The sequence below is a fragment of the Embiotoca jacksoni genome, unplaced genomic scaffold (assembly GCF_022577435.1).
Source record: "Embiotoca jacksoni isolate LCO1_2020_lvr unplaced genomic scaffold, fEmbJac1.0.p SCAF_7, whole genome shotgun sequence".
Taxonomy (NCBI): domain Eukaryota; kingdom Metazoa; phylum Chordata; class Actinopteri; family Embiotocidae; genus Embiotoca; species Embiotoca jacksoni.
The window spans coordinates 19,489,859-19,504,960 of NW_027185425.1; the positions used below are offsets into that span (position 1 = coordinate 19,489,859).

Consider the following 15,102-nt stretch of genomic DNA (forward strand, 5'->3'; position numbering starts at 1 on the left):
TAGTTTAGAAGATAGGACTGAAATGAAAACTCCTGAATGCTGAAAATTGTCAGGTTGTTTTTTTCTTTTTTTTTGTATTAAGTTACACAGCCCAGTTATAGACTAATCAGTCTACGGACTCTCATGTAGTCTTTTTATTGAACACATTTTAGGTGGCAGGCTGAATCTTCTGCAAAATCACTATAACAGCCTCCTCTGCTTGGTCGGACTTTTTCTTAGGAATGATCCCATGAATTCTCAGATCCCAGCAACTCTACATGTTGATCACTGTGTTATTATTAGTTTTACAAAACGATGAGCACATTTCTACCTTATTCACAAAAGAATGATGCCATTTATGTACATCTAGAAACTGTAAGGTTGGGGAGTTAAATGGTGGTCCTGACGAAGGGATGAGAGGAGAGATAAAATGTACGTTCAGCATGAGGAGACAAATAATGATACAAACAGGGATTAATGAGGATCCAAGTGGTGTCGTGGTAGAAACCCAGAGGCTGATACATAATGAGGGTTATCATTCCTCATGTGGTCGCTGTAATTAGAGAAAAGGGAGATCAGCAGCAGAGCTGGGTTTGGAGGGGAGGGTTTTGATAACTGAGACAAGTAGAAGAGAAAGAGTTCAGACACGTCGAGAAGGTCGGCTCAGAAAACTGCTGTTTTGTGCAGCACTTTGGTCACGAATGGAACCTTTTGTTTTAGGGTTGTTTCCAACAGTGGATCCTTCACTAGCCAGGCAGTTGTGTATTTTAGGACCTTTAATGCACATCTGAAAAGTCTGAAAAGAGAAGGAAATGTTGAGTTTGAATAAAGTGCTCAGAGCATGCTTGCTGTTAACACCCTGCTAACACCTTGGCATTTCAAGCTGTTCGAATCAGAATGTGCTTTAATGAATTCATAAACCCTTCGAGCAGCTTTCACAGTGCAGATTAGGGTGACATACTCCTGTGTAATTTACCAGTGAAGCCTAAGTAAGTGCTTCCATGCCGGTCAGTTGGAAGTGGAGCACATCAAGCGTAGTGAACCAGCCAGTGTCCAAGTAGCCCAGCTTCAGCCCTCGTGTGAATGAGAAATCAGTGGAGCAAAGCTGATCCCTCAGGACACTGCAATGTCATGCTTTAATGGCTCGGTCTCTGTAAAGCCTCCTGCGCCCACAAAAATGACATGTTAACACCAGGCTGCTGGCGGCCTGCTGACAAATTTCAAGACTTTGAGCAGCAATTCTTACGAATTTACAGTTTTGGATTCATGAAATTTCTCCTTTGGGAGGCCTCAGAAACAGAATTAAGATCATCAAGAGGAGCAGTGCTACACAAATAGCCAGGATAATAATAATACTCCCATTAATACAAGACAACCTGCTATCACGGCACAGCGTGTCTCTGTTCACGTTGTACTAGAACGTTGTTTGTTTTTCCAACAAATATTGCTGTTAACTGCTGTAACAGACAGATTTTTAGCATCACTTGTGGGCACAAAGGCACGAGTGGGAAAAGCAACACCAGTTGGTCACTGCAATATCTTAACAAATAATGAGGAGGGCTACATGCCAAATTTAATACTTCTGTGATGCTCTGACTTTTCATCTCCCACAACCAACAAGTGTTTAGTTATTCAATTAACCCTACAAAAAAAAAAAAAAAAAAAAAAAAAAAAAAAAAAAACATTTTCCATGTTTTCCGCATAGGACACATGTGATTACATGTTTACCACATGTTGCAACACATGATGGCATGGGTAAAATATGTGAAAACATTTTCATATTGAAATCTACACGGGCTTCACACACTACAGCATGAAAAACCACGTTTCCATGTTGGTGTCTATATATGGTCACAAGTGATCACAGGTTTTTGCATGTGAAACTATGTTTTTTCTGTAAGGGAGGAAACATCCTCTGGATAAATTTACAACACATTTTGTACAATAATTCTGGATTATTTATATCCTACAAACTTTAATAAATCCCTTAACTTTTTTTTAATTTAGGCAAATCCAATCCAGGTTGTCATTACTTGCCAGTACGCTGTGTTCAGAAAACTTGACAGTTTGTTGCTGACTTGTGGCAAGAACCTGCAATAAAAATAAAACCGGCACTTTGTTTTTAGAACTGATATGCAAACATTAGTATGCTGACACGCTACACAAATGTGGGGCCATGTAAAACGTAACGTGGCAAACATCAGCATGAAAACATCATGTTGACATGAGCATTTTATTCAATGTAGACTCTTAAAGTGTACGGCAACAGATATTTAGATGACTTCATCGTTTACCAAGGGGGAACAGCTGTTCACGTGGACCACAAAACATACATTACTTACACAAAACAGAAAGTAGTGTAGACAGAGTAGTTTGTCTCCTGAGCTGCCGTCCCCAGCAGAGAGCCTGAATTCTTCATCAGCTGGTTCAGTTTCTTCGTGTCGCTGGTTTTCACGCTGCTGCCTCAAAAGATGGCTGCCAAAAAAATGACATCAGACTGGTAGTTATGCAACATCTTGCTGCACACATTACAGGACCTCGGCTTCCTCAAGAAGACCAGTCTGCTCGGTCCCTTCCCGTTGACAGCCTCAGAGTTACATCTCCACGTGAACACCGTGGTACCGGCAGCCCGGCACCACCTCCACCTCTTCTGCCAGGACAGAAGTGTTGTTCAACATAGTCCTGCTCCTCCTGAAGGCCACAACCATCTCCTTCGTCTGTGCTACTTTCAAGAGGAGGTGGCTGCTCACTAAACCGCACTGCACCACCACACCACACCACAATACACCAAACCGCACCACGGTCTCCATCCACCAATGACACACTACACAACTGCAGAGTCAGCAGAGAGTTCCTGCAGATGACAGGACGCTGGGAGAGACCAGACAAAACCAATAAAAGCATAAATATGCCAAAATTAACATTGTAGCTAAGATGGCGCCGTTTCGAAGTTTCAGGAAGTTTTCACTACCAGCGTAAAACGCGACATACAAGCTCTTGTTTTCCAACTTTAATGTGTAAAAACATCAGCACATGTCAAGATTACCTCGTCCTCAGAAGTGACTTTGACTTAGAAATCTTCTGAAGCACATGTGTTCACATTAAACAGGTGGAACATACACATGTATGAATAATCATGACTATGTTTTGACAATTAGGGAGGCACAGTGGTGCATTGGTTAGCATTGTCGCCTCACAGCAAAAAGGTTCTAGGTTCAAATCCGGGTCTGGGCCTTTCTGTGCAGAGTTTGCATGTTCTCCCTGTGCCTTCCTGTGTTCTCTCTGGGTACTCCAGCTTCCTCCCACCATCCAAAAAACATGCACCTCAGGTGATTCCACAAATTGCCCTTAGGTGTGAATGGTCTTTGTTTCCGTCTATGTGTTAGCCCTGTGATGGACTGGCGACCTGTCCAGGGTAGAACCCTGGCTTTCCACAATGTAAGCTGGGATAGGCTCCAGTCCCCCCGTGACCCTGCTCAGGATAAAGGGGGCATAGATAATGGATGGATGTTTTGACAACTGAACCTACTCTATTTTCCGACAGAGACTGTGGGATGTGATGGAACGCTCCAGAAAAAGTTGATGATGATTTTGTCAAAGTAGGATACATGAGGTGTTTACAATCAATGCCATGTTCACAGTCCAAACATGCTGACAGTGTTTTGAGCAAATTAGGCAATTCTGGGAAAAAAAAACAAACATGATGTAAGCTATTTTATACAGTACCATATGTTACAATCAGAAAACACATCAGGTTTCCAACACCAATAAAACATCTGCTGCAAGACAAGTCATTAATCAGAACAATTCAGAATATCCTCATCGCAGCGTGGCAATTCCAGACTGTGTGTGTGTGTGTGTGTGTGTGTGTGTGTGTGTGTGTGTGTGTGTGTGTGTGTGCGTACATACACGCATGGGCTTGTAATGGCATCTTTGTGAGGACCAGTTTCCATTTTAAATCATCACAATGATAACATGTATGCATTTTAAAAATGTGGCTCGTCCTAATTCTTTAAAACTCTCTTTAGAGGTTTTTCTGGTTTTCTATGGGAGTGTATCACCGCCATAAGTCAACTCCCAGAGTATTCAGGGTTTAGTTAGAATTAGGTTGGGGTAGGACTGGGGGGCAGGTTAGGATGCAAGTATCGATTACCAATTGGGCAAAGCAGGCAATTGGCCAACACAATTATTTTTTTACTGTCAATAATTCTGGCATCATCTAATAATTAGTGTATTTCTAAATGTATAGAATGTCAGAAAATAGTGAAAAGTACCTGAGAGAAGTCAATTTGGTTGTATTTGTCGAAAATCCACACATGTTGAATTTAATTTCCTAAAGAAAATGGAAAAACAAGCTAATATTCACAATTTAAGACCCTGGTAACAGATACTAGGCCTATTTATAATGTTTGCTCTTAAGACTTAATTAACTGATCATTTTAATTTGTTGGTGGGTTTCTGGGTCTCTGGGGAAAGAATGATAGTGCCACATAATATGCAGGTTAATGTTTACTTTACAAGGTCAGGAGGAATTATTGTAAGTCTCTTTGGATAAAAGCGTCAGCTAAATGAAATGTAATGTAATTAAATGCCAGTGCGGGTTCTCACAAGTGTGAATGCTTTTGCGCTTAATATGTTGAACAATTTGGGTTTCTTTTGCATTTCATCAATTTCATCAGGTTTGTCCCGAAACCAAAGCGAAAATAATGTTTCCGCCCGGTTTCGAACCGGGGACCTTTCGCGTGTGAGGCGAACGTGATAACCACTACACTACGGAAACAGATGTTGCGTCATAGCCACATGACCAGGAATCTGGCCGATGGGGCGGAAGTATGCTTCACTTTTTGTAGAGTTGATTATAGTTTGGTCTGATGGCAAATTCGGTGACGCGTACCGAGTTCCATAAGCTTTTCTTTCTTTTACAGTTTCTTTAATAGTTAACTACATTTTGCTGCTAATACTTCCTTTCTTCAGCTTAAGTAGGATTTTTTTTTTTTTTGCATGCAAAGTCTCTGCTTGCTCACAGCTGAGAAGTGAGCAAACCTTCATCAAATTAGCTACTTAGCGTCGTTTTAATGACTGTTTCTCCAACATCTAAATAATGTTTGCATCATTACAGCAGCTCAACTTAATCATCATGCAGAAAAAAGGTCGTACTAAACAAATGAAGGGTTAGCCTAGCTTAGGCTGGTTGATGCTGTCAGTAACTTTAAATAAAACAACCAATACAACAGTATGATTAATAAAAATATCACAACTCAGACAAAAGTCTAGTGTGAGCAAATCTGCATGTGTTTACACAATCAAAGGGAAATGTAACATGTCAGATGAATTATTAGTGGAAGCAGAGTTTCACTGTTGCAGCTGGTTTAAATTGATATAGTTTAACCATCAGAGAAAACCACTCAGAGCACAATGAAGATGTTTTGTAGTTCTGTATTGAGTGGGAGGTTCTCAAAGGACCAATCTGCACTTTATAAGGCATTGTAGTTGTCAGTATATTCAATAAATAGCCTCTCATACATTCTGTAAAACCTTCCCTCATTTTCTTTTGTCTGCAGAGAAAAACACTCAGATGTAAGAGCCCCATCTGGTGGAGTTTACAGGCATCATGGAAACACTTTCATTTACCACCACCCATCAAACCTGTTTGTGATGATCATTTCTATAAAAATAAAGACTAGGGCTTTGTTCATATTGTCCACGATATAGTTCACTACGTAGTGTAGAAGTGGCCGATCCTAATAATGGATCATGTTCACTACACAGTTCAGTATAGAGACAATCTGAACACTGCATAGGAAACAGCACATTGTCGTTTCAATGTTAACTTGAACATTGACGAGTTTTTGTCTTACAGATTTATATATCTAATGTCTCTACCCACCTTATAAATAATGTCCTTACATAGGGAGCTCAAACATGCTTAGAAGTCAATCAGACACTCCCAAAGCTTCTGTCTCAGCGCAGCAGATATGAAGTCCGTGTACCGCCAACAGAAATCCTTGTGGACAGCATATATTTACATTTACTCAGGTACTGTGCTGAAGTGTTGTTTCCACAGATCTTGCAGCAGTAGTTGATATTCAGTCTGTGGAGTTTAGAAAGTCGGTTTGAACCGGGCTTTTGCTCTTATGTACACTTTGACAATAATACTTTAATACCTTTACTTAAGAAGGACTTTAAATGGAGAACTTTAACGAGGAAGTGATTATCCTCAAGGTGCAATGTTGGTGATTTTACTGTAAAGACCAGTGTAGGATTTAGTGACATCTAGTGGTGAGGCTGCAGATTGCAACCAATTAAAAACTACTTCAACCTCCCTTTACAAGTGTGGAAGAGAATCTAAGGTTTACGCAAAACTCATTAAAGGTCCTCTGTGGAGCCGGTGATTGGTTTGTCCTTTCTGGGCTACTGTAGAAACACAGTGGTGTACCATGGTGGGAGAGGAGTGTTCAGGGCTCATTCCAACACAAACACAACCATTGTAAGTTCCAGGTGAGTACACAGAAACCACATTCACCAACAGACAAGATAAAGACAAACAGCACAGTGACAAAAGTACTCAGTTTATTATGATGATCAATGGTTGCCACGGTACAAAGTCATGAAAAGGGGTATGTAAAACATTACGACTTACAAATAAAAAGAAACGTGAGCGAATGTGTGATAAAAAATATAGGAAATTTAAAAAGAAGCTCCTTGGAAGTTATGTCTACTCATTTCTTCTGTTCCTTCCGTCTACAACAGGCCTTGTCTCTTCAGATCCTCGTAGGTCTTCTTGTTGACCACGTTTCCACTCGAGTCCTCGTACTCTTCCTGAGAAGCACACAAGTCAAGTGATGAGCAGAAGCATTACATTCAGAGAGCATCATGTCCTGGACCAGTTGTTGTGACTGTGTACTTGCCTCTGTGTCTGGCTGCCACCGCTCTAAAGCCTTCTGGGACTTCAGCTTTGCCCACACTGGAGTTAAAAAAAGACAAATCACTTCTTAAAACCAACTTACACAATACATTAATTACAACAAAGTTACGTTGACAAGCAGCTAAACACTTACAAGAGACGGCATCCTCGATCTGTGTGACGTTGGCGAAGTGGGCAGTGTTGGGGATTCCCAGGCAACGCATACCGTGAGCATGCCTCCACTCCTGTCACAGAAACAGCAAAATACACTTCAGTTCAAGACTCCTAACATTTAACAGTGGAACCGTGAGGAAACAACAACATACTGCGAAGTGTCTCTGGAAGGCTTTGGGTCCTCTGTAAGTGTAGTTTCCACAGATCTCACAGTTGTAGTTGATGTTGAGCCCGTGGAGCTTGTAGAGCCAGTACGGGATCGGCTGCAGGGAATAAAACAGGAGTCAGCAATCAAGACAGTCACAGTTCGGTGTTCAGTAAATACTGCATGTGCAGCACAAACAGACAGAGCTGCAGGCTGAGGCTCAAAGAAACGTGAAGGGTGGGAATCAAGTTCAAGCATTGTGGATTCACTCAAAAGAAAAGAGGGGAAGTGTGCGGCACCTGAACACCGAGACATGAAACACCGACAGTGAAGCTGCGTGACTGTTTACAGAAGTTAAAGTTGTAGTTTTGTGTTAATTTGCTTTGTCTTGCAAAGCTACTTATTTACTCATTAAATTATTAAGACTACAAAATATGTTGAGCAAGTGGGTGGTGCACTGTGTTGTTCCACCAATATAATGTTATTATTAAAGCTGATTTTGGACATTTGTGGAAGATAAGAATCACTATTTTTACATGAACAGATTTTTTTTTTGCATTCATACATTATTCCGTTTTCTATTTTGAGTGCATAAGTGTGTTCAAACTGACAGGTATGGCAATATGCAGTAGACCAGCTGGATGATGGTGTACTCAATGTTAACAAAACTGAGTATGAAGTGCTGCACACTTCTCACCCTTAACGATCGCCGTCATGGCGACGAGGCGAAAGGAAGCTGCAGTTCATTTTTCACTCAATGCCATCGATGCATTTATTGTGTGAAACAGAGCACATGAAAACACGTCCATGTTTAAGTAGAAGGAGCAAAGAGATCGAACAGACATGCTGGTGGGTGATGCGTTCAAGTGCACAACGGCAGGGTTGGACTTCAGACAAGACTACACTGTCACATCACACGACACAAGTAAGTATACTACGAGTTAGTAAGTAGGTGAATTTAGACACAGCAAAATAAACCTGTGTAGGTCAAGTATGTGATGTGTTCCTTTTAAACGATTGGTCCTGGTCAGATCACATTTTTGCCCTCACTGACAGTTTTACCATGAAAGCTAACAGAAGAGGAAGAACTGTAAGAGACAGGTCCCGTCCTGACGGGACGCCGTCAGCTCAGAGGACCTCATGCACCGTGAAGTCATGTTAAATGTTGTGTTTGAGTTGTTTTGTACAGGAGGGATGATCAAGCCGTGGCCTCACCTTGCCGTCCCAGCCCAGCGGCAGGTTCTTGGGGTTGTAGATGATCTCGTTGTCTTCGTCTTCGCTCTCACTCTCACTGAGCTGCTCCTCCTCCTCCTCCTCGCGCTCTTCTCCGGTCCTGGCCTGCTTCCTCTGCACGTTCTCATGAGTCAGCTGCCTCTGCTCCTGTAAACACCCACGACATCCACAGCAGTCATTAAACTGCTCCTACAAGCTGGGAAACACTTAACAGCCTTCCCGTGTGACTCTAACAGCGGCGTTAACCTGATGATTTACAGACTCACCCCGAGGACCTCCACGTATTCATACACCTGAGCTTCCAGGAAGCCAATTTCCTTGTTCCGCTCTGTGTCTCTGCAGGAGTGACGGATGGACATCGTTATGAATGCTATAATGAACAGTATCATCGCACACGGTCGGCATTAGACGGCAAGTTTTACACCCACTTACTTTTTAGGGCCTTTAGCTTTGGGATTCTTGGCAAACAGTGACGGGTCCAGTGATTCCAGGGATTTGCCTTTAGTGCTGAAGAGTCTCTGAGCTCTCTCCTCCAGAGTCCTGTCCACACAGACACACCTTAGACCAGGAGTCTGAATCAATCATGTTACACACTGCGATACTGACTGGAGTTTCAACACTAGCCTCTAAACCTGCAGCTCCCAAACCGGGTGCCATGACACCCTGGGGTGCTTGAAAGACAGGCACACGTTGACATCATTTTGACTTTCTCTCGCTGCATATTACGAAGCACCATTTGTCTTCCATACATTTTTTAATTATGTTTTCAAACATGTCTGACTGGAGATAATGGGCACACGCGCTCAACATTGTTAAACGTGTCACTGACGGCTCACGGTCCCCCATTGTCTAAATGTGATTTCCAGGTATTATTTTAGTTGTATTTTCCAGGAGCCCGGCAGTCAGAAATAATACCTGTCTGAATGAGCAATGGAAAGATGTGTCGCTGTAAACACAGTTATAAAAAAACTACGTGGCCGGGGTTTCTACTCCAAGTCAAATGTCAAATTCCCCAACTTTCACTGTTCAGTCTATGACCTCAGATGGCCAGTGATGATGCTGCCGTTGTGCTGAGCAGACAAGAAACGGTGACATTTCTGTTACAAACGGCTGCCACATGCCCCTCCGGTTGCGACAGTATTGTAAGAAATTATGTCTAAATACTGGTTGCAGAGGAAAAGAATATTATCGAATAATAAGCTACATTTTCAATTTCTTTCAGTGAGCACTAATGCTACCAAACATACACACGGACAATAATTAACTACATGGAAAATATTACATTTTGATAAATGGCAACAAAAATTTAAACATGCAAACAAAACACTGATATTGAATGACTTGGCCCAAAAATGATCAAATTCCCTGACTTTCCCCGTCTGGAAAAGAGTTTGTTAGAATTCTCTGAAATTCGCTGACCTGGGAACCCTGTGTGGCTTCATCTGAGCTCTAAACACAGAAATCTGAGCGTACGGTAAAACCTCAAGTGAGTTAGAACAGCTGGAAGTGAGTTAAAGAGACATCCTGTGACATCAAAAGACAGAACATCCTTCTCTTTAGGAAGCAAAAATACTGAATACTTTAGGTGACATATTGGCATGAAAACAGGTGGATGGAAACACACCTGGTATGAATGGGTGCTTATAGACCAGAGGAACAATGAACTGTTGGAGGAAATTCCCCCTTTTTGTGTCCACGATGCAGAAACTGAACCATCGTAGGTGTAAGGATCCGTTTTGGGCGTTTTTAGCTCCGAGGGTAGAAACTACATTGACACAAGTGTGCGGTGTTTGTTTTACCACAACCACACACTGCTTTCCAACAGGGGAACTACGTCGTTATATTATTCTCTTCAAAGCTACCAGTATTCGTTGACAAAAACATTTTACCGCGAAGAACAGAGGCGCTGCTGGTCGACCGCTGCCTCAATCGGTTTGTTTGTTATGTGACTTTGAAAAGGCTTCAACAAGTCAGTTCGGAGGCAAACTAACTGCAAACACTGGAAACAAAAGCCTGTAGGTGCTGTGGAAAAGCTAAGCTAAAGGTTATGGTTATTTTTTCTGCATGCTCACCCTCCACACTTCAATCCCAGAGCCATGAGAGCAGACTTCAATCTATCAAGACCCAGAGAGGCCAACTCCTGTGACAAAATAAGAGAGAAACAAGTGAGTAGAAGCTTGAATGAGCAACTCTAATTTTAATATGAACTGTTAAACATTCAAGTATTTTTTTTTTTACCTCCCAAGAAGAGAAAGCAGAGAGGTCCAGATGAGCTCCGGCATGTGTCAAAGCACTACTTGTCTCTTTCTGCATTCAGATCAAAGAAAAACAAAAGGTCAACGAAGATCAGTTCCCAGAACTCGAACCCTCCTCACACCAGTCGGTCCCATCAGAACTCACCGGCCAGCCCGGAAACGTCCCGTTCTCCCATTTCTTCTCAAAATCTAACAGCACTTTGCCGTAGAGCTCGTTCTGGTCCAGCAGAGGTTTGACCCGTTCTGTGTAGTCCTGCAGGTACTCCAGCAGCATCTCCAAATACCTGCGTAACAAGTGGCACAAACAATTGGATACATCATTCATGTGCGAGTGAGGAGGAACATCGTTTTGTTTCTGATAAATAATAAGCAGGAGGACCTACTTTTTGTATTCAGCATTCTTTCTGTCTTTGGGGATGTCAAAGAGCTGGTCAAACGAAGACAGGTACGTGATGTACTCCAGTTTCTGTAAACATGCAGAGGCACAGAGAGGCGTTAGAAACAGAAAGGTCCAGTTTGGAGTTTCATTCTACGTTCATGAGAATGAATTAAGTAGACGTTTAACCTCAGCTCCCTTTAAGTTGATGTACTTCAGATAGCAGTCGTGGAGGTCGAGGTAGCGGCCGTATCCCTCCTCATCGGTGAACTCCACCATGTCTGAGGAAAATAAACAGAGCTGTGAGTTTCTTTAGCAGTCGTCTATTAAAAACAGTCACTATTTCTGCAGGATCCAGATTAATACTAGTCACAAGTGCACAACATTTGTATTGATTGGTTTTCGTTCTAGTGGCAGGGTGAACAGACATGGGATTATTTCATGAGCTGCTGTTATACGTAATTAAAAATAAATAAATGTGAATATTACTGAGTGTAATTAATACACTATGAGCATACAGAGGTGCTTGAAAGTTTGTGAACCCGTTCAGAATGTTCTATATTTCTGCATAAACATGACCCCAAAACATCATCAGATTTACACACAAGGCCTAAAAATACTTAAAAAAAAGAACATGATTAAACAAAAAAATATTGTACTTATTTACTTGTGTGCTGAGGAAAACAATGTGATATTATATATTACTTCACTGTGCTCTTCACTGAGGTTTCTCTGAATTTCTTCAAAACTATCTGGGCTGTAGTTTCCAGTGGAAGCTGTGTTTTAATTCAATCACTGCACATCTGCTCTAACTTTGTGCAGAAAAAAAAATCTAATAATTCTGATCTGCAGGTTTCCTCTGGGGATCGTGTTTTTTTTCTCAGTGTTTATACGGTGATTTTATGTCATACAGCTTTGTGATTACATTCAGCTGGATCGAATCATTCTCGCTGCAACAAGCTCCTTTGAACATTAATTCCAATATCTTGTAATCTGGATCAATCTAAAATGCATTTATTTGATTGACTAGATTGTTGCAGCTCATCCTCTTCTCATATGAACACTCTCACTGGGAGACGGGATCTCGGTTTGGAGAAGCCGACCCTGACAGAGACAGACTCGCTCTGTTAAACTGCTGTTGTGAGACAGAAATGGAACCAAAGGTTTGAAGCAGATTTAGACTTACTCTGAGCCTCCTCACTGGGGTTGTCTCTGGCCTTCATCAGCTCCTCAAACTCTACAGACATGGGAATAGAAATCTACAGGAAACACATGACAGCGTTATTGTCAGATACTGAGTCAAAAGGTATATATATATGGCGTCTGATTTGACCGTTTACAACGAGGTGAAACACCTCATTTGGGTGCTTTCTGTGAAACTCTTTAATCTGCTTCAAGCGGTTGTAGAACTCTGCAAACTCGTTTGGTCCCGAGATGGCAGCAAGTTCATCCCTCCTCATTCTGTCAGAGAGAGATGGGCCGAGAAAATAAAGAAGTCATAAGAATACAGCTCATTCATCTAAGTTGATGGAAAAATACGGACAGAAGAAATCATTCAGAAAGCAAATATTTGTGCAAAAGCACAGAAAACAGACAGTTTTCAGGAATTCACGAGAGGTATCTTTGGCAACATCTGTAAGATCCACCCAGCACATCTGGATATAAGTGAAAGCAAGTACACAGTCAGTTCGACACGTAGAAAAAGCGTACCCATCTTTGTCTTCATAGGAGTCTCTGAGATTTGCGCTCACTTCCATATACCTCTGTGAAAAGACAAACAGACACTGTCCTTATTTCCTCTGTTGAACATGAACAATGGCAGAGTAACAAAGTATAACGAGGCATATTCACCTCGTTACTATAACACAAATATTGAACAGCTCAGTTTTGCGGTGATATTTGATGGTGACACTCGTTACGTTATTGATCTCTAGTCTTCCACTTAGTTACTGCAACAATAGGATGGCTGCCTTGTACTCACAAGTTAACTGTAGGTTTTGTAAATTGTGAGTTAGTTAGTTAGTTAAGTCTTTATCTAACTGGTCAACACCAACATGAGCCAGCGACGGCGTTTGCAGCATATCTATATATACCTATATATACATATATATAGATATCTATATATAGTATGTAAAATGTTACTTACATCCAACATGGCTCTTGTTCGATGATCTGAATTAATTTGTTCCCGCAGCTGAAACAACATTTTAAAACAAAGAAGTTAAAATCACTGATTTCCTTGTTTACAGTAAACGTTAGCTGATGCTAATGCTCGCCCACCGTGGACTTCTTGTGTAACATTTCTTTAGTTTTAGCATCCATCAGCCTCTCTTTCTCCTCGTGGTAGCGACGCTGCTGCTCCAAAATAGTCTCCATTGTTGTAGAAATGTGTTGTAAGTTTACTGCAGACAAAAGTACGGCTTTTAACAAGCTAGCATCAAACGAGTAGAAAGTGGTAGCCACCGCCGTTTCTGCGACGTTTATTTTCAATGGCGCATGTTGGTGCTAAGTAGCGTCCGTCACTGAACTCGACGTAAGAGAAACACCAACGAGTGACAAAGGTTCCGCAGTGGTCGACACAAAAATGGACAATGAACGACAACAATATTTCTAAAATGTGTTTTTAATTTGCTTCCGAGACACATGCGTTACAGATAACGTCAAAATAACACAATTTGTTGGAAATAGTGGTTTTAATTTGTTATGAACTTATAGTCTCGTGACATTTTCAGGTCATTTTAACTGTATTCACTAGTCACAATGTTTAAGAGGAGTTGAACAGCAGCAGTCCGCTCAGCCAGACTTCATTAAGTCTTCATTTTCTCAGTGCAGCTGAACACTGACTTTCAATCATGAAGATTCAGGAAATTGATTCTGAAACCCTCATGCCCACTCTTCAAACAAGATGCATTTGCAGCATACTCGATTTGCTCTTTTTTTGCACTTCCTTTGTAGTCTGCACTCCCATCAAAGCTGCCATAACGCTTCAGAAAGCACACAGCGCGCACTCGCGTGGGAGCGCGCACGGAGGGGGTTTGGTTTGTCAAGTTTGGGCTAAAAAGAAACAGACCGGAAGTATCGACTCTCTTCCTAAAAACAAAAGACTTATTACACATTAATTGAAGAAAAAAAAACGTGAGAAATAGCATGTATGACAATTCGTAACTCTGAGGCATACATATTTGATCGTTTTAGATATTTACTGTTGTGTTTTTATTTTCATGAGCGCCAAAGAATCAAACAGCAAAGACCGAGAAGTTAAAACTGATCAAATATATCAAAACAATATACAACTTTATCGGTCAAAAGAGGTGAAATTCACGTTACAACAGCAGCATAACAAAACAATACAGCCAGATAAGTAATTAAATCAAAAGCTACACTATATAGCCTCCATACATGGGTATACAAGTAGATTGGCCTCGTGGACAAATGGACATTACAATACTTGGGTCATTTACCTGAGCTTTGCATTGTGCAAATATAAATATGCATAAGTAACCACGTGCCTGAGCCTTGCATTGTGCAGATAGCTGTGGAAATATAATTACGCATAAGTAACCATGTAAAACTGAGAGATAAGTCATTAGAATTTTTTTTTTATTTTATTTTATTTATTTATTTTTTTACTGAGTATTTATTCCCTGAATTTCCCTTTTTGAGTGGAGCGTTTGACTTATTTGCGGTGTTAAAATGACTTAGCCTACTTTTATCTTGAAAAGCAAGCCGAACACGTCAGAGCCGATCCAGTCGGGCTTTTATTTTGTGAGACAAAACAGGAAGCTGAGCTCGTAACTGTTGCCACCGTGACAGTCGCGGTTTGGCACATTCTCCGGCAGTCAGTCAAAGCAGCGGACGGTGAGCAGCGGGCCAGCAGTGTTGCGGATTTACGGACTAAACAGTGGACGTTACGACACGGTTCTCTCACCGCCTTGTTCAGTCCGCTCAGAAAGGTGAGTCGCTCGTGTTCATCTGGGAAAAACAACAACAACAACAACAACCACTCTACAAACAGAATGGAGGTTTATTACGTTAT

The 15,102-nt window shown here is 41.4% G+C and overlaps 2 protein-coding genes and 1 non-coding gene across 3 annotated transcripts in view; 1 reads left to right on the plus strand and 2 right to left on the minus strand.

Annotated features, from left to right (window-relative positions):
• Positions 1-4,686: 4,686 nt before the first annotated feature.
• Positions 4,687-4,759, minus strand: trnav-cac (transfer RNA valine (anticodon CAC)). The gene has a single exon. It is a non-coding gene; the product is annotated as a tRNA-Val (tRNA).
• A 1,770-nt stretch (positions 4,760-6,529) lies between these two features.
• On the minus strand, positions 6,530-13,569 carry sf3a3 (splicing factor 3a, subunit 3). Its single transcript, XM_069176591.1, has 17 exons — positions 13,347-13,569; positions 13,213-13,260; positions 12,777-12,829; positions 12,422-12,527; positions 12,253-12,325; positions 11,256-11,347; positions 11,074-11,156; positions 10,836-10,974; positions 10,674-10,742; positions 10,508-10,575; positions 8,868-8,975; positions 8,702-8,771; positions 8,418-8,582; positions 7,210-7,320; positions 7,038-7,128; positions 6,888-6,943; positions 6,530-6,798 (listed from the first exon to the last, which is right to left on the minus strand). The coding sequence occupies exons 1-17, from the start codon at positions 13,440-13,442 to the stop codon at positions 6,721-6,723; spliced, it is 1,506 nt and encodes a 501-aa protein (XP_069032692.1). The 5' UTR covers positions 13,443-13,569; the 3' UTR covers positions 6,530-6,720.
• Positions 13,570-14,882: 1,313 nt separating this feature from the next.
• Positions 14,883-15,102, plus strand: part of LOC138215054 (ubiquitin-conjugating enzyme E2 E2-like) — a 71,848-nt gene continuing 71,628 nt past the window's right edge. Inside the window, exon 1 of the mRNA XM_069177004.1 lies at positions 14,883-15,019. The gene's annotated coding sequence lies outside the window, so the exon portion shown is untranslated. The remainder of the gene's footprint in view (positions 15,020-15,102) is intronic.

Excerpts from the sequence above, each read along its gene's own strand:
- sf3a3 (XM_069176591.1), bottom strand. The coding sequence starts at position 13,442 with ATGGAGACTATTTTGGAGCAGCAGCGTCGCTACCACGAGGAGAAAGAG. Across the intron at positions 12,326-12,421 it reads ACAGAAAGCACCCAAATGAG|ATTTCTATTCCCATGTCTGT; the intron begins GTGTTTCACCTC and ends TGTTTCCTGTAG. Across the intron at positions 10,975-11,073 it reads AAGAATGCTGAATACAAAAA|GTATTTGGAGATGCTGCTGG; the intron begins GTAGGTCCTCCT and ends CTTGTTACGCAG.